The sequence below is a fragment of the Chiloscyllium punctatum genome, chromosome 32, assembly GCF_047496795.1.
Source record: "Chiloscyllium punctatum isolate Juve2018m chromosome 32, sChiPun1.3, whole genome shotgun sequence".
Lineage (NCBI taxonomy): Eukaryota > Metazoa > Chordata > Chondrichthyes > Orectolobiformes > Hemiscylliidae > Chiloscyllium > Chiloscyllium punctatum.
In genome coordinates, this window is record NC_092770.1 from 17,074,372 (window position 1) to 17,096,964 (window position 22,593).

General features: G+C 41.5%; 1 protein-coding gene across 7 annotated transcripts in view; it reads left to right on the top strand.

Annotated features, from left to right (window-relative positions):
- Positions 1–8,810: 8,810 nt before the first annotated feature.
- parp11 (poly(ADP-ribose) polymerase family member 11) overlaps positions 8,811–22,593 on the top strand; it is a 31,945-nt gene continuing 18,162 nt past the window's right edge. Inside the window, exons 1-5 of one of the 7 annotated variants that reach the window (XM_072551760.1) lie at positions 8,811–9,011; positions 9,719–9,818; positions 12,927–13,072; positions 16,792–16,912; positions 19,501–19,576. In XM_072551760.1, the coding sequence (XP_072407861.1) occupies positions 12,953–13,072; positions 16,792–16,912; positions 19,501–19,576 (317 nt within the window). In that variant the 5' untranslated portion in view covers positions 8,811–9,011; positions 9,719–9,818; positions 12,927–12,952. The remainder of the gene's footprint in view (positions 9,012–9,718; positions 9,819–12,926; positions 13,073–16,791; positions 16,913–19,500; positions 19,577–22,593) is intronic. The other 6 variants (XM_072551759.1, XM_072551763.1, XM_072551765.1 and 3 more) reach the window with 6 other exon arrangements.

Genomic DNA, 22,593 nt, shown 5'->3' on the forward strand with positions numbered 1-22,593 from the left:
TTCTTCAGATGGTTATGGAGAGTAAGACCATAAGACACAGAAATTATAGCTATAGGAGTCATGGAGATGTAATGATACATTAAGCTATTTTAGATTCAGTCTTTCTTGTTTTAAACTGGGATGTGCTGGTTTCTGTTCATTGATATGTAAATCCCAGAACTCCTTTTTTAAATTACTGTCTCAAGGTAGAGTCAGAGATGTACAGCACGGAAACAGACCCTTCTGTCCAACCCATCCATGCTGACCAGATATCCCAACCCAATCTAATCCCACCTGCCAGCACTGGGCCCATATCCTTCTAAACCCTTCCTATTCATATACACATCCAAATGCCTTTTAAATGTTGCAATTGTACCAGCCTCCACTACTACTACTGCCATCTCAGCTCAGACAATTCATTAAGGTGTAAGGTCTGTCTGTCTCCCAATATTGAGTCAAGCTGGTTCTATTTCTAAAGTGGGATTTAGAGTTTTACATGAATTTATGCAGTTTTTGAGAAAAATAAACTGTCATTCTGGAAAAACAAATTCTTCCCATAAACTCTTATATGTGCGTGTATAGGAAAGACTGAGTGGGTGTGAGTGCATGTGATCGTGTGTGTAAGCTTGGTTAGGTGTGATTGTGATGGGGTATAAGCCTGTGAGTGGGTGTGTGCATGGTGAGAGCATGGCGTATCTGTGTGTGTAAGATAGAGAGCTTGTGTACGAGAGGGTCCTTGTGGGTGTGCAAGTATGTAGGAGTGTGTGAGAGAGTGTATAGTACAGTGGGGTCATGTGTAGTATGACATGAATTAAAAGTCCTGGTTGAGGCCATTCCCATGGGTACCGAACTTGGCTATTGGCTTCTGCTCATGCACACCTCATCGTTGCTTGTCCATAAGTCCACCTCTGAGGATGGTCACCCAAAGGTTTGAGGCCGAATGTCCTGGACCGCTGAAGTGTTCCCTGACTGGGAAGGAACACCCCTGTCTGGTGATTTTGTTGTGCAGTGTCCTTTCATCTGTTGTCATAGCGTCTGCTTGGTCTTGCCAATGTACCATGCCTCAGGGCATCCTTGTCTGCAGTGTATGAGATAGACAACATTGGCCGAGTCACACCAGTACTCGCTGCGTACATGGTGGGACGTGTCCCCACGTGTACTGGTGGTATCCGTGTTGACACTCCTTATGAAGAAAGAGGTTCTGAAAGGAACGGCGATCTAAGATGGTGGTTTGATTATGAAAAGTTGCAAGTGATGAAGAAATCATAGAATCGAAGATTGCTGCACAAGTAGATCAGTTGGTTCATTCTGCCAGAATAGACTTTTTTTTTGAAAAAGCAGTTGTCCTAGAATCAGTGTCATTGAATTGTGGTAAAGGAGGTATCCATTGAACCCATTGTGTTGGTATAGCTTTCAGAATTGGCATAACTTTTGTGGTTCTCCTGCCTCTATGTAATCCTCCATGATTGTTCCCACTTCAATCATCTTATGCCCTCTTGAATGCCTCGAATGAATCTGCCTCTGCCACATTTCCAGTCTGAGGCCATGCTCTTTTTTTTCACTGTCATGTTTGGTTTTATTTCAGACTTGCTTAAATATTTTTAATCAACCTGTCAAGACATTGTTTAAAAAAGAAATCCCTGGACTAAGTAGGACTTTAATACTGGTCTCCTGGCCCTGAGAGAGGGGCACTGTCACTGCCACAAGACCTCCCTGATGAAAATTGCTTGGATCTTTTCTAACTGACCTGTTCAGAGATGTTATTACACACCACCTGCAGTAGGTGGGCTTGAAATCAGGGCTCCCAGGCCCAGAGGAAGGGACACTACTGCTGCACCATAAGAGCCCCTGCTGTAAATTATTTAGTTCTAGAGACTTGACCATCTGCAGCACCTCAGATACTGAACAGCCCACTTCCAAATGCAGCAAGACCTGGATAATCAGGTTTGGGCTGATGCAAGTAATAATAGTGCCACACAAGTGTCAGGCAATGACCCCTCTATCCATCATCCCTTGACATTCATTTGCTGATCAACATTCTGGGGCTACCATTGACCAGAAACTGAACTAGACTAGCCTCATAAAAACTGGCCAAAAGAGCAAAATTGAAGCAAGGAATCCTGCAGTGAGTAACTTGCCTGCTGATTCATCAAACCCTAACTACCATCAACAAAGCACGAGTCAGGAGTGTGATGGAATACTTGCCACTTGCCTGGATGAGTGCAGCTCCAAGAAGCTTGGTACAATCCAAGACACAGCAATACGTTTATTTGAAACCACATCCAATCCCTCCTTCGCTGATGCACAGAGTATACGATCCGCAAAATGCGCTGCAGAAATTCATCAAAGCTCCTTAGAAAGCATCTTCTAAATCCATGACCACCAACTAGAAGGGCAAAGGCAGCAAATATGTGGGAATTCCACCACCTGTAAGTTTCCCTCTAAGCCACTCACCATCCTGATTTTGGAAACTCTTTACTGTTTTCTTCAGTATCACTTTTTGGTTCTCCATCTTGGAACTCCATCCCTAATGGGTCAATGGGCTGAAAAATGGCAGGTGGTATTCAATCTGGATAAATGCTAGGTATTGCATTTTGGTACAACAAACAGGTAGGACATAGGATGTATATGATTAATGGCAGGGCCTTGGGTTGTGTTGTGGAACAGAGAGACATAATTCAGATACATAATTCTTGGACAAACTGGGTCACGTATAGTGGGTGGTTAAGAAGGTGTTTGGCATGTTTGCCTTCATTGTTCAGTTCTTTAGGAGTTGGGGAAGTCATGTTGTGGTTGTACAGGGCATTGGTGAGGCCTCTTGTGGAGGCCAGAAATATCTCCATTTCTGATTGACCAGTTATAGGAAGGGTATTATTAAGCTGGAGAAGGCTCAGATTTACCTGGATGTAACTGGGTTTGAAAGGTTTGAGTTATAACGAATGGCTGGGACTTATTTCACTGTAGTGTAGGAAGTTTTGAGAAGTGACCTTTTTATAAAATCATGAGGGATATAGCAAGGGTTAATGGATCTTGTCTTCTACCTAAGATTGGGAATATCAAGACTAGGAGGCATATTTTTAAGGTGAGAGGAGAGAGATTTTAAAGTTGTGAGGGGCAACATTTTTGTTTAAACTGTGGTTCATGTGTGGAATGGACTTCCTGAGGAAGTGATGGATGTGGGTACAATTTATGACGTTTAAAAGACATTTGGATAAGTACATGAATAGGAAATTATTTGGAGGTGCTGGTGTTGGACTGGGGTTACAAAGTTAAAAATCGCACAACACCAGGTTATAGTCCAACAAGTTTATTTGGAAGCACTAGCTTTTGGAGTGCTGCTCCTTCATCAGGTGGTTGTGAATGAATAGGAAAGGTTTGGAGGGATATGGGCCAGGTACAGGCATGTGGGACTAGTTTAGTTTAAGTTTAGGATTATGTTTCTGTTACTGTGCTGTATGAATCTGACTCTGACATGGACTCCAGTGGTTCAAGATGGCAGGTCTCCACCACCTTTTAAGAGCAACTAAGGATGAGCAATGAATGCTGGCTCAACTATCAACATCATATCCCATGAATGAATCTTTTTTTTAAAAAAAAAGCTTTAAATTTGTTGCCTCTTATCCCTAAATTAGATTCATTTTCTATTTAAATTTGTCCTTGGTCCCATACCCTCGCTTGTTTTTGTTGGTAATTCTGTCAGCTGATCAACCTGTGCCTGTCCCAAACTATTTATCAGCTTCCACTGCCTTTTTCAGGTGGAAAATTCCAGATTTTGACAACTCTATATTTCAATATTACAAGCTGATTGGTAACAGTTTACTCAGTAATTAAGCTGCCCTGAATAGCCGAATGAATTATAAGATTAATGCAGGAGCTTTAGAAAAGTGCATAACCAATTCTTATATGGAGAGAAATGACATTCAGCACAGTTTGTGATGGAAGCAAAGACTATGACACAACATGATCTGGAGCTGCCTCAACAATGACTACTTTTGTAGCATCTTCTGTCATAACAATGGAGATTCTATGGCATAGAAGGAAGCCATTCAGCTCAACATGTCTGCACTGGCTTGCCAACAAATGTTACGACTTGGTGCCATTCTTTTGCTCTTCCCTTGTAACTTTACACGCTGTGTCAACTCAAATATTCATCCAATGCTCTCTTGAATACCTCCAATTGATTTTGCTTCCTCCACACTTGAAGATTGTGTGTGGGGGAGGGGACCTCATCGCATTTGCAAATCATCTTTTAAATCTGTATCCTCCCATTCTCCATCTTTTGAGTTACAACAGTCTGGATAGAGAGGGAGTAAGTACAGTGGGCTGTCATGAAGTCTGATCACATGACACAAATAATATCATTGGCTTTCAATGGACAAACAGCTCTCTCTAACCTTGCTGCCTGTAGTGAACACCTCCATAATAAATCTCCTGGTCTGTCTTGGATTTTAACACAGACCCCTCATGATTCTGACAATGGCTATCATATTGCCTCAGCTACCTTCTCTCCAATAACAGAAGTCTCAATCTATCCTCAAGTGAAGTTTCTCACCCTTAGAACTATTCCTGTAAATCTCTTCAGTCTCCAATGATATACACTGTAATCCAGGTGATTTCTCAGAAGTGTTTTGTACATTTCCCAGAAACCTAGCATTCTATACTTTATTAACTGCTCTCCACCTAACATGTCACCCTCTGGGATCTGTGCACCCAGATCCCTCTGCTCTTGCACCCCATTTTACATTTTTTTTTGTCTGCATGCACATGTCAAAATATGTCCCATCATTTTTAAAGGAACAACTAAAAGTGCATCATGAAGCAAAATTGGAGATGGGGGCACATAAAATAACATTAGGGCAAATGGCCAAATATTTGGTCATCGAAGGAAATTTTAAAAAATGCCTTAATGAATGAACATCCAGAAATGCAGACTTAGTAAGTGCATAACAAAGAATCAATGGGAATTTTAAAAGGAAGGCGTCAATATTACAAGAGCTTTCATAATCTCAAACACATCCTAAGAGTAAGGTGGGAAATGCACTGTCAGTCACCACAGCGCATTCTTATAAACAGCAATCTGACAATGACCAAATACACTGACTTTTGTTTTTAAAGAATAAATATTGACTTGGACTCTATACAGACTACCCTCTCCAGTAAAACAGCATTTCACAATGGGATTTATCTGGGATTTACCTTGTTTAATATTTCACCTCTAACAGTGCAGTGCTTCTCTCTGTACTACACTGGAGTATTCATTTAGATTTTTTGTGCTCAAATCCTTCAAGTTGAACTTGAACAAAATCTTTGACTTTGTAAGAAAGCTACCCATTAAGCCATGTTTTATGTTAGCTGCTCTTACTGGCAACATTCCTATTGAGTAATGAGCTAAAGAGCAGTTTCATTTTGTCTATGAAAAATGCCAATTTTGGGGACTTGTTCATGTGGCTGTTAAGCTAATACGTTTATTCTCTTTCTTTCTTTTTGTCTATAGGGCGAGACTTGAAAGTACTCCTTTGGTTAGCTGGTGGGATAATAGGAATAATGCTGCTGATGTTCGCAGTTGCTTTAATGAAACATATTATAATTCAAAACACACGGTCCAGAATTGCTCATTGCTTGATTGAATGACGGGCAATTTCTGCTGTTTTAAAAGCAGCTCTTGGAACCTCAACCTGTTTAAATTTGGATCTACATATCTACAATGCTGTGTTAAAATAAAGGAGAATGGATTGTGCTTTTCTGTATTGTGTGTTTCCTGCCAACTATGTATGTGAATCTGGGCTTTACCTAAAAAGTAGCGTATTTCTGGTGGAAAAGTCAGAAATAACTTGCAAAGTTTTTTGTTCTATACCTGGCAACCATCTTTTATGCATGTCAGCTATAGTAGGTATCTCAAAGCTTCAAAATTCTGGGTTCAAATCCCATTCCAGCAAAAACACACAGTAAAACTGGTAGTGCTGTGCTGTTGTTTGAGGTGCTGTACTCCAGAAGAGATATTAAATCTCTGATTGATCTGAAAGGGAAGGGAATCTGCTATTCTTATCCAGTCTGATCAACATGTGACTCCAGACCCACAGCAATGTTATTGACTCTTAACCGTTCTCTGGGTAATTAGGGTTGGGTAATAAATGTTAGCCCAGCCAATGACCCCTTAATCCTATGAAGTACTAAATTTCTCTGGCTCTAAATGATGAAGACCAAGGGACCTGGCCAATATTTCTCTCTATGTACTTTGGTCGCTGGACATCACTGATCTCTGTTGCAAGATATCACTGCAGATGTTCCTCAGGATAGTGTTCTGGTCCAAGCATCTTCAGCTGCTTTATTGATGACATTCCTTCCATCATAATGGGAAAAAATGATGATATGCACAATGACATTCCATGTTTAGCAGCAATTCTAGCTCCTCAAGTACTAAAACAATCCATTGCCAAATATGGCAAGATCTGGACAATAGCCAGGCTTGAGGTGACAAGTCACATTACCTGCATGGCATGAACAACAATCTTCAACAAAAAAATCCAACTATCACCTTTTTGACATTGGGTGGAATTTACCAGAGCTGACCTCCTAGCTATCAACCCTGAGGCTGACATCCAGAAAATGAACTGGTGCAAATGGAGGAACAGGTTTAGTGGGGAAGAGTTGGTAAAAGATTGGGTTCTTTTGGGATGGGATGGAGGGTGGAGAATGGTGAATAGTGGCTCCAGAGTTGGGGTGGTGGGGGGGGGGGGTGGTGTTTGATTGAAGCATGGACCAGGTTGCTGAGGCAGGTTGGGTCTGCAGTGAGTGGGGGATGGGAGTGTTGAGTTCTGATGGAATTGGAGTGGAGTGAAGTAGTGAGGTGTAGGAGCATAAATGGGTCATTCAGGGCATTGAATTTGCACTGCCTTTTCAATTGTGGTTGTCAACCCCATTCTCATGTCTTCTCTCTAACTCTTGATCCCCTCTTAGTAATCAAGAACACATATATAATAAAACAAAGAACTGCAGATGGAGAATGCTGGGGAGGCTTTGGTCTAGCAGCATCTATGGAAAGGAAGCCGTGATGAACATTTAGTGTCCAGTGCCTCTTCGTTAGAACTATCATTGGGCTCAACATTAACTCTTATCTTCCCACAGATGCTGCCAGGCCAGCTGATTTGCTCCAGCAAGTTTTATTTTTAAGAACATATCTCGTTGTCTTGACACTGAATGACGACTTGGTCTGTACAACCTTCTTTGGCTGTACGTTCCACAGATTCTCCATCCTCCAGCTGACTAAATTCCCCCTCATCTGAAATGAAGGGACAACCCTTTAGAACTGAGGTTATAGGTTACATGACGACCCTTTAGAACGGAGGCTATACCCTCAGGTCCTAATCATCTCCACTTCCCCTCTATCCTGGGCTCTCAATATTCTAAGTTTAAATGAGATCCTTTAGCCTCCTTTAAAGGCCATTGATTAAAGACGCAGAATCCTCATGTTCCTTGTATGTAAAGCGCTTCTTTCCTGGACCATTTTTGTGTCCCTCCTCGAGACCCCATCCAAGGTTAACTCATTCACTCTTAGGGTATGAGGCCCAACCCCCCCCCTCCCCCCAAAATCTTCCAAATGTAGTTTGAACAAAGGTTTTTACAGCCTCAGTAGTACATCCCTGCTCTTCTGTTCTAGTTTTCTCAAAATGAATTAACATTATATTTGCCCACCTAACTGGCAATTGAATGTTTGTGTTAACCTTAAGAGAATCCCCTGAACTAAGGCTTCCAAAGACTTACCCATTTAGAAAGTAGACCATATTTCTATTCTTCCTAGCAAAATGCATAACCTTTCCTATGTTGTAGCCCATCTGTCACTACTTTGGCCACTTGCCTTGCATATCCATGTCCTTTTGCAGCCTCCCCACTTCCTTAACACTATCTGTCCTTCTGCCTATATTTGTGTCATCTGCAAATTTAGCAACAATGCCCTCCGTTCCTTCTGGCCAGATTGATAATGAATAATGGGGTCCTAAGGGACCTCTGGAATTCCATCATTTATCCCCCACTCTCTGCCTTGTGCCCACCAGTTACTACTCTATGCTTTGTAGATGTCAAAGATTGGGATCCAGGGGTGTATTTAGTCTACTGTCCAATTTCCTAGGGTTGCCAGGCATAACTCCCATCTAAATTGGAATAATGACTGCTTGGCTAGTAGAAGCGGTGGGCTGATATTTAAGAAATGTCTTGTTAGGGTGGACTATGGAGGAGGTAGGGAGCCATCAACCTGGAACCTTTGCTGTGGAGGTGCCTGTGTTGGGCTGGGTGGACAAAGATTTAAAAATTACAGAACACAAAAGTCACACCAAACCAGCTTATACCTCCAACAGATTTATTTGAAAGAACAAGCTTTCGGAGCCTTCCTCCGGTAGCTAGTTGGGCAAACCTTTTGCACTATAAACCTGGTGTTGCAAGACTTTTTTTCACACCTGTAAACTTGTGTAGGTGCAGGAGGGAAAGGAGGGGGGTGGGTGGGGGGCACCTGGTGAATGGGTGGGGGGCACCTGGTGAATGGGTGGGGCATGGTTGGGGGCGGGGCAGTGGGTGGGCCAAAGGGGGGCGGGGCATTTCGGAGGGGTGTGTGGCAGTGAGCGGGCAGCAAGGGGGCGGGGCATTGCAGGGGGTGCTCCGGAAAGGGGGCGGGGCTCTGCCGTGATGTTACGTCAGTGGGCGGGCAGAAAGGGGGCGGGGCATTGCAGAGGTGCCTAAAAACGGGCGGACCGAAAACGGGGAGGCGGGATCTCGCTGAAGGGGGATGTTCGCTCGAAACGTCACAGCCACACGGCCCCCCCCCCCTCCCCCTCCCCCTCCCCCTCCGCGAAAACATCCGGCGGAGGTCGCGTTGTCCGGGTAACCGTCGAGCGAGAAGCGGTTGGTTTGTCGCTCGAAGCCGGGCCTGGGGCCCATGCCCATGCCCCTCCCCCTGGCGGCCCCAGCTGGGGTAGGGGGCGGGGGAGCCGGTATCCCCCGGCCTGGCGGAGCGCCAATCGGACAGAGAGGCGGAGCCCGGGGTGAGTGATTGAGCGTATTCCCCCAAGTGGGAGAGCCTCTCTCCTCAGGAGTTCCCAGGCACAGGATGGACGGGGGTGGGGGCTGGGGATGGGGATGGTGCCCATAGTGGACTCGCTCTACCAGGAGCAGCCACTGTCCCCTCCCCCCCCCCCCCTCCCCTCACCGGGATCACCGGTGACCTCCTCTCTGTTGTGCCATGTCACACAGTTATGGGTCACTGCCCTCCTCTCCTGTGGCACCTGTCATGACTGGACAGGCAGGGTGGGCGCTCGGTCAGTGTTCATGGTGGAGGGCGGTTCCCCTTCCTCAGGCCGTGGAGGGCATTGCCAGTTTGACCTGTGCGGGCCTCCAACTCACGCGGGAGTCCGATTCCTGGGGCTTGACTTCCTCATTGGTCTGTCAGCTCTTCCAAGGGGAGGCAGTCAGCAAAGCAGGAAGTTGTTTTGTTTCGAGTATCTTTGTGATGCTTGTGCTGACCAGCATTATGCTTATTTCTCCTGGGGCTGATTCTCCAGAAGATAGGCATCATCAGAAGTCTCATGACACCAGGTTATAGTCCAACACTATAAAATCACAAACTTTCGGAATGCTGTCAGGTGAAGTGGCATGGCCTGCTTATCCAATTTTAGATTGTCTGTAGAATGGTTTACATACTGTCTTTTGAAGTTTTAATAAAACTGTGTTTGACGGAAGATGTTTTCCTCAGTAGTTGCTGCAAACGGTTTTGGACACTTTCCACTCTTAAATGTGGACAATATTGACAAACGTGAGGACCTGCTGCCAGATACATTTGAAGATCTCTATAGGTCTGTTAACAAACTTTGTAATACTACATTTACAAATCGCTGCTGCAATTTGCCTTGGTTTCGTTTCTTTGTCAGTGGAATGAGGAAGAGATTTGCCTTTCCCAGCCAAATATTCGATATGATGCAACCACTCTGTTTAGCAGCTTAGTGATATGTTCGTGTCACCTTTCCCTTACAGCTGCAATCACAGGAATTACCCCATTTCCATCAGCAGATAGAATAAGGGCCAAGGCCATTATAGGCTGTCCATAATCAGTCTTCAGTACATTGTAAAAACACAGTGCCTCTCAGTTAGACATTACTGTACATCAGCTTCAGTGTTTCACCAGCCTTCTATTCTTTTTTTTTAGGAAATAAGCTGGAACTTGTGTTTAGTGTTTTTATAAATGTGATGCTTGATTGAGCCATCCATGTACACACTGAGAGGGGATAACACCATTCTTTGCAAACCAGTCTTTTTATTTGCATTTACAGTATCCTAAAACGTTTATTGAAGTCTTAACACAAGTTGATCTGTATCCTTAGTCCATCTACTTTCGCTGGCTCTGTATTCCTTATTACCCTCCACTATCAAAAAATCTTATCAATCTCAGATATAAAATTCTTAATTTAGTTAGCCTCATCTGCTATTTTTTATAGGAGAGATTCCACACTTCCAGCACCATTTGTTTGAAGAAATGTTTCTGGAATTGACTTTGATTTTAAGGTAATATGTCCTTGATCTAGACTTCCTCAGCAACAGTAAGATAATTACCATATCAATCCCTTTCAAAATCATAAAAACCCCAATGAAATTATCTTAAACTTTTAAATTCTGTGATGTACAAGTTTAGTCTTTGTAATTTCTCATCACAGTTCAATACTGGAGCTCTGCCAACATTCCAGAGAACGCACACTGTATCTCCTTGCAAGATCAGGGTAACCTTTCTAAAGTACAATGCCCAGAACTGTACTTGGTCCTCCAGATGTTTTGTTCTGTAAGTTGATATCAGTGTGGAAGACTAGCATCTTGAATGATTGCACTCACAGCTGCGTTTAGATAAAGGACTTGGAGTTCTGGCAGGGCTCATGGCTTAGAATTGTTTGCTTGTCCAATATATATATGATTCCTGATGAAGGGCTTTTGCTCGAAACGTCGATTTTCCTGCTCCTCAGATGCTATGCTTTTCCAGCACCACTCTAATCTAAACTCTGATTTCCAGCATCTGCAGTCCTCACTTTCACCCTATATATATTGCCTGGTATAATACCTCAAGTGTATTTGTTTCTGCTTTATTTTGTCGTGAATTTGTAGTAAAGGAAAAACATTTTCTCTCTTGGCAAAAACATTTGGAATTTATCAGGAAGTGGACTGCAGCTGTTCAAGAAGGTATCTCACCACCACTATCTCAAAGGCAATTAGGGATGGACAATAAATGCTAGCCCAACCAATGACATCCAGGGCCTATGAATAAATGAAAAGAATGAAGGAAGGAGGAGATGATGCAGTGATGATGTCAGAATTAACTCCAGTTTAGAGCTTGCCCATAATATTCTGGAGATTTAGGCATAGACTTGCACAGTGTGCTTTGTGTTCAGTGAATGGAGACTCTATGTTCATTAATACTCAGGAGTCTTTTGATGTGGATACAATAAATAGGTTCTGCATGTGGGACAAGTGCACAACCCTGACCAAAGCCAAAGCTTGATCACTTCACCCACAAAGCAGGTGAAGTTTTTTGCTTTGGTGGAGAGCCTATCTTAATGTTGATGCTTGCTTGTACTACATATTTGACTGAACATTATCAGTGTTATGTTGAGAGTGTGGTGCTAGAAAAGCACAGCAGGTCATGCAGCATCCGAGGAGCAGGGAAATTGACATTTCGGGCAAAAGCCCTTCATCAGAAGTTGTCAGTGTTGTGACCTTTAATGGCTGGAATATGTGGAAATTGTGGCTGGCAGTCTTTGTTAACTTTTTAGGCTGTGATGTTTGAGACTTGATGTTGTAGCAGATGATGCAACAGCTTCCTTGGTGAAGCAGGGCAGGCAGAGATTACTTGTTTTTCCTTTGACAGTGGCACCTCTAAACTCACATGAGGTAAGACCTGTTAGTCTCCCTCCAGCCACATCTCCTTGCAGTCTCCAAACTTAATGTTCACCATGTTTTTTCCTCCTATTGATCCTTCAGACCCCCAACAAACAGAGTGAACAGAACATGTATGCACAGGCTATGTTTAACAGCACACTATCAGAGTTTGTGAAGAACTCTGCGTACAAAAACTATCTCTGAGCACCAACACGCACATCCACCCCCACCCTCCCCTTGTTCATCAACCCACCCTCCCCTCACTAACCACCAAAATATTTGCAGCCACCTCAGCCAGAAATGGAATAACCCATTGGGGCAGCACAGTGGCTCAATGGTTAGCACTGCTGCCTCACAGCACCAGGATCCCAGGTTTGATTCCAGCGTTGGGTGACTGTCTAAGTGGAGTTTGCACATTCTTCCTGTGTCTGCGTGGGTTTCCCCCAGATGCTTCGGCTTCCTCCCACAATCCAAAGATGTGCATGTCAGGTGAATTGGCCATGCTAAATTGCCCATAGTGTTAGGTGCATTAGTCAGAGGGAACTGGGTCTGGGTGGGTTACTCTTCGGAGGGTCAGTGTGGACTGGTTGGGCTAAAGGGCCTGTTTCCTCACTGTAGGGAATCTAATCTAAAAACAGACTAAACTGGTACTCATCTTTGTCGAAGGTGAGGAGTTCCTTAAACATCAGACCAACATCTCTCCCAGTCACTTTTCTCCAGAAGTTGTGAATGGGTTTTCGAATAGGTAAAAGGAGCATTCAACAAATTGAAACTGAAAACAGGATCCTGAAAGGGACTCGGTTTTAAGGAAGGGAGCTGACCTATTAAATTGCAGCTGCCTCAAAATGTTTGCACTTTTAGCAGACTGGGATGGAATAGATACTGGAGCAAAATTTGGAAGCCCAGAGCTCCCCCACTCAGCTCCGCTATTATTTTAGCAGCACTACATAGATGTCTGTGCATCTACTCTGTTACTGAGCCACATATTGACGTTAGGGCATGTATAAATAGCTCAGTAATTTTTTCATTATTTTGAATTGCAGCTAACAATCAGACAGTAATTTAAACAATGGCTGGAGAGGAATATGCTTCAATGATGGAGGAGGGCAGTGTGGAGGAGATGGACACATCTGATACACAGTGGAACTGGTACTATTTGGGTGAATGTGGAAAATGGCACATTTTTGAGGTGTGCTATTATTTTGTTCCTTTCCTCTACTTGCTAAGCAAATATTTTAAAAAAGAAGAAATGTAAGCCAATATGCACAATCAAAAATTGTGGAAAAGAAGTTCTAGTCTCTGGCCTGGTCTCCCATTTTATTCTGCATGAACTTGAACTCATCCAAAAATGTCCCTGTTTCTTAAAAGCACTAATTCCCATTCACCCAGTTCCCGCAGACTGACTTGCTTGCTTTAGGCCTGTTCTTCCCAAAAGGTTTCCTCCCTATGACCTCACTTTGAAGTTTGAAAATCATTGCAACCCTTAAATGAGAATTACCAGAAGGATTGTAGACCTGCTAGAGTGAGATGAGGGCTGTGGAAGTGGGGGCCTATCTGTCATAAGTCAATCATTGCTGCCATGGAGCTCACTACATCAAAATTACATGTGCGACCCTACTTGGGGTCTCAACTTACATTTTGGGAAGTCCTGTTTGCCTGCCTTGATTTTAAAAGCCTTTTATTTCTATCTCGTTCTGAGGCTTCATCCCTCCCAATTCTGTTATCATTGCCAACCTCACAACCGTCCCAAGACGCCGGTGCTCATCTAATTCTGTCTTCTTCTCCGTCCTAAGTTTTATTGTTCCATTATTCATAGTCCATGCCTTTGGCTACCCAGGAAGGCATTGCTGTGGTGGTATTGTCACTGGACTAGTATTCCAGATCCTCAAGCTGGTGGTTTGATATGCCACAGGGGCTAATGATGAAACTTGATTTCAGTAAAAATTTGGAATAAAAAGCTAACCTCATGATGACTGCTGTTGATTGTTGTAAAAACCCATCTGATTGCTTTAAGGAAAGGAAATTTACCAAACTCCCTTGGCTTCCATATGACTCAGACCCATAGCAATGTGGTGGATTCATAAGTGCCTTCTGGGCAATTAGGAAGAGGTCATTTAATGCTAACCCAGATAGCAACACCCTACGTTCTATGAATAAATTCAAAAGGGTCCTAAGCTCAGGAACTCCTTAAACCTCTCCTTCTATTTTTTCTCCCTTAAGACATGTCTTAAAAGTTTTGAGCATCAGATCTAATATCCCCCTGTGTGGATCGGTATCATATTTTGTTTTATGTCCTGTGAAGTGTGTCGGGTGAGCATATTTTCACTAATAAATAGGCATACCATTCCTGTTCACATGCAGATAAATTTTCTTCAATATAATGTCATAATATTGGGAGTCGCAGACTGAGTTTTACCAGTTTATGAAATAAAAAAATTGGTGAGTGGTTATTGATGTTGCAGCATTATTGATTTGTCAATCGCATCTCATTAAGCTTCTTAGGTCAAGCTTTAAACTTTTAAATGAGCTTTTCAAATAACCAACAAGTTATTCAATTTAGTTTCACAGTGCTCCTAGAATAGTGGATTTCACTTAATCAAAGGGAAATTTCATTTTGTAATATGTTATGGTTCTGAAATGAGAACCATTGTAAAATTAGACAGCAAAACAAATATCAAACAATTGTAATGTTCTGCTTAATCCTTGAATTGCCCTTAGCTCAGGATAGAAAAGCCTCCTTGAAATGAATATTGTTTTTCACTTTATACATTGTAACATGCTGAAACAATATTAAAATCACTGAAATATTCATTGCTAATATTACTGATCTTATAAATTCAAGATCTTTTTAACAGTATCTGGTTCAATACTTGATTAAGGTGAATTAACTGAATTATTAATACTTTTGAGAGGACAGCATTGAGTAATTCTCATGTATTACATAGAATCACGCAGTTCAGGCTCTCTCAGTTGTTATGGTCATTGAGAGGCCATTATGTCTGCACTGACTTTCCAATGAGTATTATAATATAGTCTCACTTGACTGCTTTTTTTCCCCAAATTCCTGCGCATTATATGTATTCAAATAATTATCTAATGCTCTCTTGACTGCCTCAATTGAGCCTGTTTCCACCACACTTCCAGGCAGTGCATTCTAGACTCAGACCACTCGTAATGTGTATGTTTCACTAAGTTTGGCTCATTCTTCTAAATTAAAATGAATGCACATCCAACTCACTTCACAAGAAAATTCCTCCATTTTCAGAATCAATACAGTGAACCTTCTCTGGCCTTCAATGACAATATATGTTTGATTAGATATGGGGACAGTATTCTAGGTATGGCCTAACTAGCCCCTTGTATAATTTTGGCAAGAGTTTCTATTTTTATACTCCATTTCCTTTGATATCGAGGCCAAGATTCCATTTGCCTTTCCTATTACCCAATGAACTTAAATGAAAGTTTGTTGTGATTCATGCATGAAGACCCTTCCCAAAACTCTCATAGCTGAAGCTTACTGCAGCCTTTCTCTATTTGCTTAATATCCAGTTCCTTTATTCCTTCTGCCCAAGTGCATAACCTTACATTTTCCCAAATTATAGTCCTTCTTCCAAGTTTATGACACTCAGTTAATCTATTTATATTGCTCTGTAGCTTCTTTGGATCATCCTCACTATTTATCTTCTCACTATGTATGTCATTTGCTAATTTGGCAATAGTACTTTCTCTTTCCTCATCCAAGTTTTTCATATTTATTGTAAATAATTATGGCCCAGTGCTAAGCCCTGAGGTTGTGATCCTGGAAATGTCCTCCTTTATTGTTAGCCTCTGTCTCATGTTAACTAGTCAATGCTCTATGCATGCAAATACAGTAGCGCCTCGACATACAAATGTTCCCGTTCACGAGCAAATCAGTTTACGAACAGGATTGTATGTAAAATTTTGCTTCAACATACGTACGAAAATCAAGGTACGAACGAAGGTACAAACGCAAAAAGCCTGTGTGCGACCACGTAGTTTCATTGTTCTGCTTTGCTATGTGCTTGTTGAACACAAAAGCTCTCTGGCCCCACGTGATCTCATTCAGTTTGTCTTTGGCGTGTGTGCTGTGAACAGCCATCCAAGCATTCTTTTGCTTTCCTTACCTGGTGTGGTCAACACATGTCTCCAGATCCACAGCAATGTGGTTGACTCTTAACTGCCCTCTGGGCAATTAGGGATGGGCCCTAATTCCTGGCCTAGCCAGAGATGCCTACATCCTGAAAGTGAATTTAAAAAACAACGTTATGCCATGACATAACGCTTAGAAGCATTAGTCAGTACCCCAGCAAGGCTAAGTATCCCAAGGGGTCTGTGCTATTAACTCCTGACAGTGAGTTGGCGAAGGAAGAAACCAGTACCAGTCTTTAACTTGTGAGGTTTTACTCTGTGAATAAACAGAATATAAAACTCAAATCTAGTTCTATATCAATAAGTATCTCTTTATAGATGCCCATGTAACCTTTATCGATGCCCTTATACATATCAATTGATACAATTAATATGTAGTCTGTACTCTAGAAAGGGTTAATCATTCTGGGGTTTATGGAATTATACCATAGCAAGGGTCAAAATGTTTGAGAACCTGTTTTTCCTGTGATTTTTCATCTTCCATTTACAAGTCATACCTTAACTTTTGTTTACATTCTATCCTAAACATGTGTTACAAATAAATTAAGATCTACCTTTCTTTCAAAATAGTGTTAAGAATAGAAACTTCAGCTTTCAAAGGTCATTTTCTGCCAATCACGTGGCACTATGAACAGATATTGTCACTGCAGAAAGGTTTGTTTTTGTTTGTTTCCCAAAGTTGACATGGTGGTGTGAAAAATCAGTTATCTTTTCTTGCATTTTCTATGTTTATTTCAGAGGGACCCAAATATCTCAAGTTCTATGAGCAGCGAAGATATTGAAATGATGTACAGGATGAATCCACAAGGTTGTCTTTCGTTTTCCACTGCAAAATTCAACTACACATTAGATTTCCAAGGTAAGAATGTTCATCTAATTAATCTGTTTCTCTTCATGGATTGCAGCAGTGGCTGGTGCAAATGAAAATTGATTCGGTGTCATTGTAAGATTGGTGGTTTAAATATAATATTGTTGAAAATCTACAGCCTGAAGAGATCCCAGTTTCATCTCATATCTGCACTAAAATATTGCAGATGCTGAAGATCTTTAATAAAAGCACTAAATACTGGAAGTACTCAACAGATCTGGCAGCATCTGTGGAAAGCTTGTGTACCTGAAACACAACTCTGTTTCTCTCTCCATACTACCTGACCCACTGGTACTTGAAGCATTTTCTGCTTGAGGAACTGCCAAGCTGAGGTTTGGAGAGTAGGTCACATTCCCACTGCTGATGGTTCTCCAATGTTTTGCTGAGGATAGGCAGCGTTTGTTTTGCTGTGCAGTTTTACAAACCTATATACTCAGTCTTTATACACAGTTCAGGTTTGCCGCATGAATCAACAATAGCTTATGTTTATATCACACTTTTGACATAGTAAAGCACCACAGTGTTGCCAAACATAATTTGGTACATCTATGTAGGGAATATTATGGCAAATAATCAAAAGCTTGGTCCAAGAAGATTGTTGTCAGGAACAACTTACATGAAGAATGAAAGGTCTAGGGAGGGAATTCCAGAGCTTGGAACTCTGACAATCGCAGGTATTACTGCCAGTGATGCAGCAATTAAAATCCAGGCTGTGCGATAGACAGATGTAGAGGTCTTGAAGAATAGTAGGGCTGAAGATGGTCAAAAAGATGGGTAAGAGGCTGCGGATGTGTTTGAACATGGCAGTTTTAAGTATGAAGCATTGATGGACCAAATGATCAAGAAAGTAAGGGAGCACAAATGTGATGTGTGAACTGGAGGATGAGAGTTAGGATACAAGTAACAATGTTTTGAATTAGTCACGGAATGTCAAATGTAGGAAGCCAGCCAGGAGTGCTTTGGGATAGTCAAGCCGCGAAGTGATAAAGGCACTGATGAGAGTTCTCCTGCAGAAAAACTGAGTTGGGCTGGTGTTGGGTCACTTGCAAAGTAGGTAATCTTAGAATTGAAATGGCTATGGAGTTGGAGGGTCAGCTCAAGATCAGACAGGATGTTGTGAATCATCTGGTTTGGTGCCAGTAACAAGAATGAAGAATGTAATCTAAATAAACGAGGTACTAGAAGACTTGCTGCTCCAATAAAGTCAGCAGCTCAGTAGCTGAGGAGAGAAATGCATATGTTTTATATTTAGGCTGCATGAAGTAATGGAATGTGGCAAAAAGTAAATTATGATCCTGACAAACTACTGTAAAGGTAAAGCTTGAAAGGTATATAAATGTAACTGAGAGTCCAGAGGTATAATTAAATCCTTGTCCTCTGATAGCTGAGTCATTTATTCTTTTTCCCTGCCTCTAACAGTTCTACTTCTGCAAGATGGAAGCCACTTCCTACTATGCCGATGTTTTAACCCATATAACTGTATGTGCACCATATTTCATCACTTCATTTGCAGCATAACTTGAACTGCAGTGTGCTACATTCTAACTCTTCACATTAGGTTCCCTCCTATATTGTTTCGCTGACAAAATGTCCTACTTCTTAACTTCTGTTTCTCTTCACACATGTTCTGTAGTTTTAAAACAGCAAAGTACTGCAGATGCTGAAAATCAAAAATAAAGGCAGAAAATTCCTGAAATAATCAATAGGAGTTAGCATTCAATAAGAACCAGGAAACATTTCGGTACTTCAGGTCTGGTTCTGGTGATGGGTCTTCAACCCATTTTTATTTTAGATTTCCAGCATCTGTAGGGTTTTGCTTTTCTATTATTGTGATTGTTTGTGCTGCTGATCGACTTCTCTCATTTCACTTTTTTCCTACTTTCCAACCCATCACAGAGCTTCCCTTTTGTTTTCTTCTCGTTCCCATCTTCCTCTGCCTCTGTATTTGCTCACAGCCTGTTATATCTCTGAACGTCTTCTCTTCCTGATGATATTTCATTGACCTGAAACGTTATCTCTGTGCCTATTTCCACAGATGCTGCCTGATCTACTGAGAATTTTCTGCTTTTATTCAATCATTTACGTACTTGCTTTGATGTTATGTTCTTATAGATTAATATATTTAGTTAGCTGCTGCTTGTAGATCTGAGGTTAGGATCTTTCAAAATTGCTTGGTGTATAGGAATTCTTTACCACAGAAAGCTATTGAGACTGGATCAGACCTGTTAGTATATTCAAGGCTGAGATAGACAGACTTTAAATCAGTAAAGAAAGCAAGGATTATGGGGAAAAGGCAGGAAAGTGAAGTTGAGGATTATCAGATCAACCATGGACAAATGCATTTGCAATCAATGTATGAAATTTTGACAGTAAGTGTAAAAAATAATTGAAATAGCAAATTAAATCAAGGACAGGTTCATTTATTCCTAATATTTTATTTAAATAAATTCAATCTACAATGATTCTTTGTTCTGAGTCTCTCAGCCAAACCAAAGTTTTGGAGATAGACCTGTTGTTTTGATATATTAATTGTCAGATTAATTGCAAGTGCCAGTGATAGGAATATCCTTCTTTTGCAGCAATGACACAAACCAATAAAGCAACAGGGAGACAACGACCAGTGAAACGTGCAGCCTTCACGGTCACTGCTTTCAGGTTGGTAAAATCTGACAGCAAGAATTTATCGAAATGTGATGAAGCTTTCCTAATAATTGATTGCAAAATACTAACTTATAAACCTATATTGATCATCTCAGTCTTTTAAAGCCATTATGTGAACATTGTCAACTGTCATGGAGTAAAGAGAAGAGCCTTTGAATTAATTAGAAGGAAACAGAGCCTTGATCAACAGTAGATAGATCATTGCAAGTTAATGTTTTGAAGACTAGGACAATTGAGATAGGTCAGGTTTACAAAGGAGGATTTAATTAAGCAACAAAAACATTTTAAAAATGTCTACAAACCTGAAAATTTGGGGGATTAGAAAGGGTGACAAGCAATCTTAAGGAAAATTCATATAAAACATGATGGGCAATGTAAGTGTCTTTTGTTGGCACCCTAGCATTTAAAAGATAACCAAGGTAGGCCTGCGAAAACATTGTCAAGAATTAAGGAATTACATGGAGAGGCAGGAGAAATGAAAATGGCAAAATCTTGAAGGAGTTTCAAGGACAGGTTCACCTGAATATTTTTGCGCAGGACTATTTGAAGATGGCAGGACAAGTTGAAAATACCATTTCAAAAAAGCACGTAAGAGTTTTGGCTTTATAAATAGATGACTATGATATAGAGTCAGTTAAGTTTGCTTAGCCTTTATAAATCAGTAGTAAGACCTCAGTTGGCATGTTGTGTTCAGTTCTTCTGAAAACTGTTCTTTCAGAATGATGTGAAACCTTTGAGAGTGACTTCAGCAAATTGCATTTGAACGTAAACTTCTGAAAGGGCTTGACAGGGTAGATGCTGAGAGTCTGTTTCTATTGTTGGGAGTTTGTAGGACCAGAGGGCATAATCGCAGTGTGGAATCACCTAATTAAAACAGAGATGGGGAGAAATTTCTTTTCTGAGGGTAGTTAATCTATGGAATTCTTTATTGCAGAGAGCTGTTGAAGCTGGGTCATTAAGAATATTCAAAATGTGGAGGAGCCGGTATTGGACTGAGGTGGACAAAGTTAAAAATCACGCAACACTAGGTTATAGTCCAACAGGTTTATTTGGAAGCACTAGCTTTCAGAGCGCTGCTCCTTCATCAGGTGATTGTGGAGTATATGATCATAAGACACAGAATTTATAGCAAAAGGTTACAGTGTCATACAGTGATACATTGAACAAACGTGAATTGTTAAGTCTCATCTTTTAGAATGGGTTGAGGTTTTGGTTCATTAACATGTAAGTTCCAGAACTTATTTTAAGTCACTTTCTTGAGCTAACTTAAGGCTTTATAACAAAAGATGACATCTCAGCTCAGACAGTGCATTAAAGGTGTGAGGTCAGAGTCTGTCTATATCCCAATCTTGAGTCTGACTGGTTCTATTTCCAATGTGGAATCTACAAAATATTACATGGATTGATTGACTGCAGATTGTGCATTTTTTGAGTAAAATAGAATGTATCTGCAAATATAATTCTGCAAAAACAAATTCATCCCATAGACTTATGTGTGTGCATGCATGAGAGAGAGAGAAAGTGAGCATGTGCACGTGAGTGTGTGCTTGTGAGTGCACGTGAGAGAGTGTGTGTTTGCACATGTGAAAGTTTGGTAAAGTGTTTGTGTGGGTGTGATGGAGTATAAGCCAGTGTGAGGGTGCATGCGTGCGTGCATGAGAAAAGGTCTACATCAGTATGCAAGAGTGTGCGCTTAGTGTGAGGATGTATAGTGTAGTGGGGTCACCTGTAGTGTGACATGAACCTAAGATCCTGGTAGAGGCCATACTCATGGGTACTGAACTTGGCTATCAGGCTCTGCTCGGCCACTGTGCGTGATTGCCTGTCCCGAAGTCTGCCTTGGAGGATGGTCACCTGAGGATCTGAGGCCGAATGTCCCTGACTGCTGAAGTGTTCCCCAACTGGGAGGGAACACCCTGCTTGTTGATTGTTGTGCGGTATCCATTCATCTGTTGTTGTGTCTGTTTGGTCTTGCCAATGTGTCATGCTTCAGGGCATCGTTGCCTGCAGCATATGAGATAGATAGCGTTGGCAAAGTCACATAAGTACCTGCCAGGTACACAGTGGGTGGTGTCCCTATGGGTAATGGTGGTATCCGTGACACATCTTGCAGTGCACTCCGCCAACGTTTTCTATCTCATACGCTGCAGGCAGGGATGCCTTTCCGAAAGCTAGTGCTTCCAAATAAACCTGTTGGCAATAATGTGGTGTCGCGTGATTTCTAACTAAGAATATTCAAGGTTGAAATGGACAAATTTTTTATCAGTAAGAGAATCAAGATTTATGGGTAAAAGGCAGGAAAATGGAGTTGAGGATTATGAGATCAGCCATGATCTCATTGGATGGGGGAGCAAATGGCCTACTTTTGCTCTAGTGTGTTATGAGGAACTCCAGTTATCTGGACAGGTGGAAGATTGGTTCTCTTGTAGCAGGAATGGTCAAGAGATCCCATTTAGCAGTGGTATTTCCAAGTTTAGAGAGATCTTAATGGGACAACTCTTCATTGGCAGGAGAGGCATCTTTATGATAATGTAAAAGAAATGGAGATAAGGAAACAAAATACTGAATTAGAAATTAGAATTTGTTACCTGAAAAGGTAGTGGAGGCAGACTCGATAGTAATTTACAAAACGGTATTAGATACGTACTGTAAAAGAAAAGGGTATGGACCAATACCTGGATTTGTATTTTAACCACCCTATCTTTGAGTTTAATAGAAGTTTGAGTTTGAAACAAAATCTCGCTCTATAAGACACATCTGATCTCCCCGTGTTAGTCTGCCCATTAACCTTGCTAACTGAAATCGACCTAGTAATCTTCCACACTCCTCCGTGAGAGCTTTTCTCGGAGGTGAAACAACCAATTCACTTTGCATGAGGCAATCAAACTCTACTCCCAGCTGTAATTCAGTTTTACAGTCTCACAAGACTGCCGAGCAACCTTTGTCAACTCTCTTAAAATCTTTATGGTCCATGGTTTGAGGCACACTGGTCCAAATTGCTTTTGCCGCAG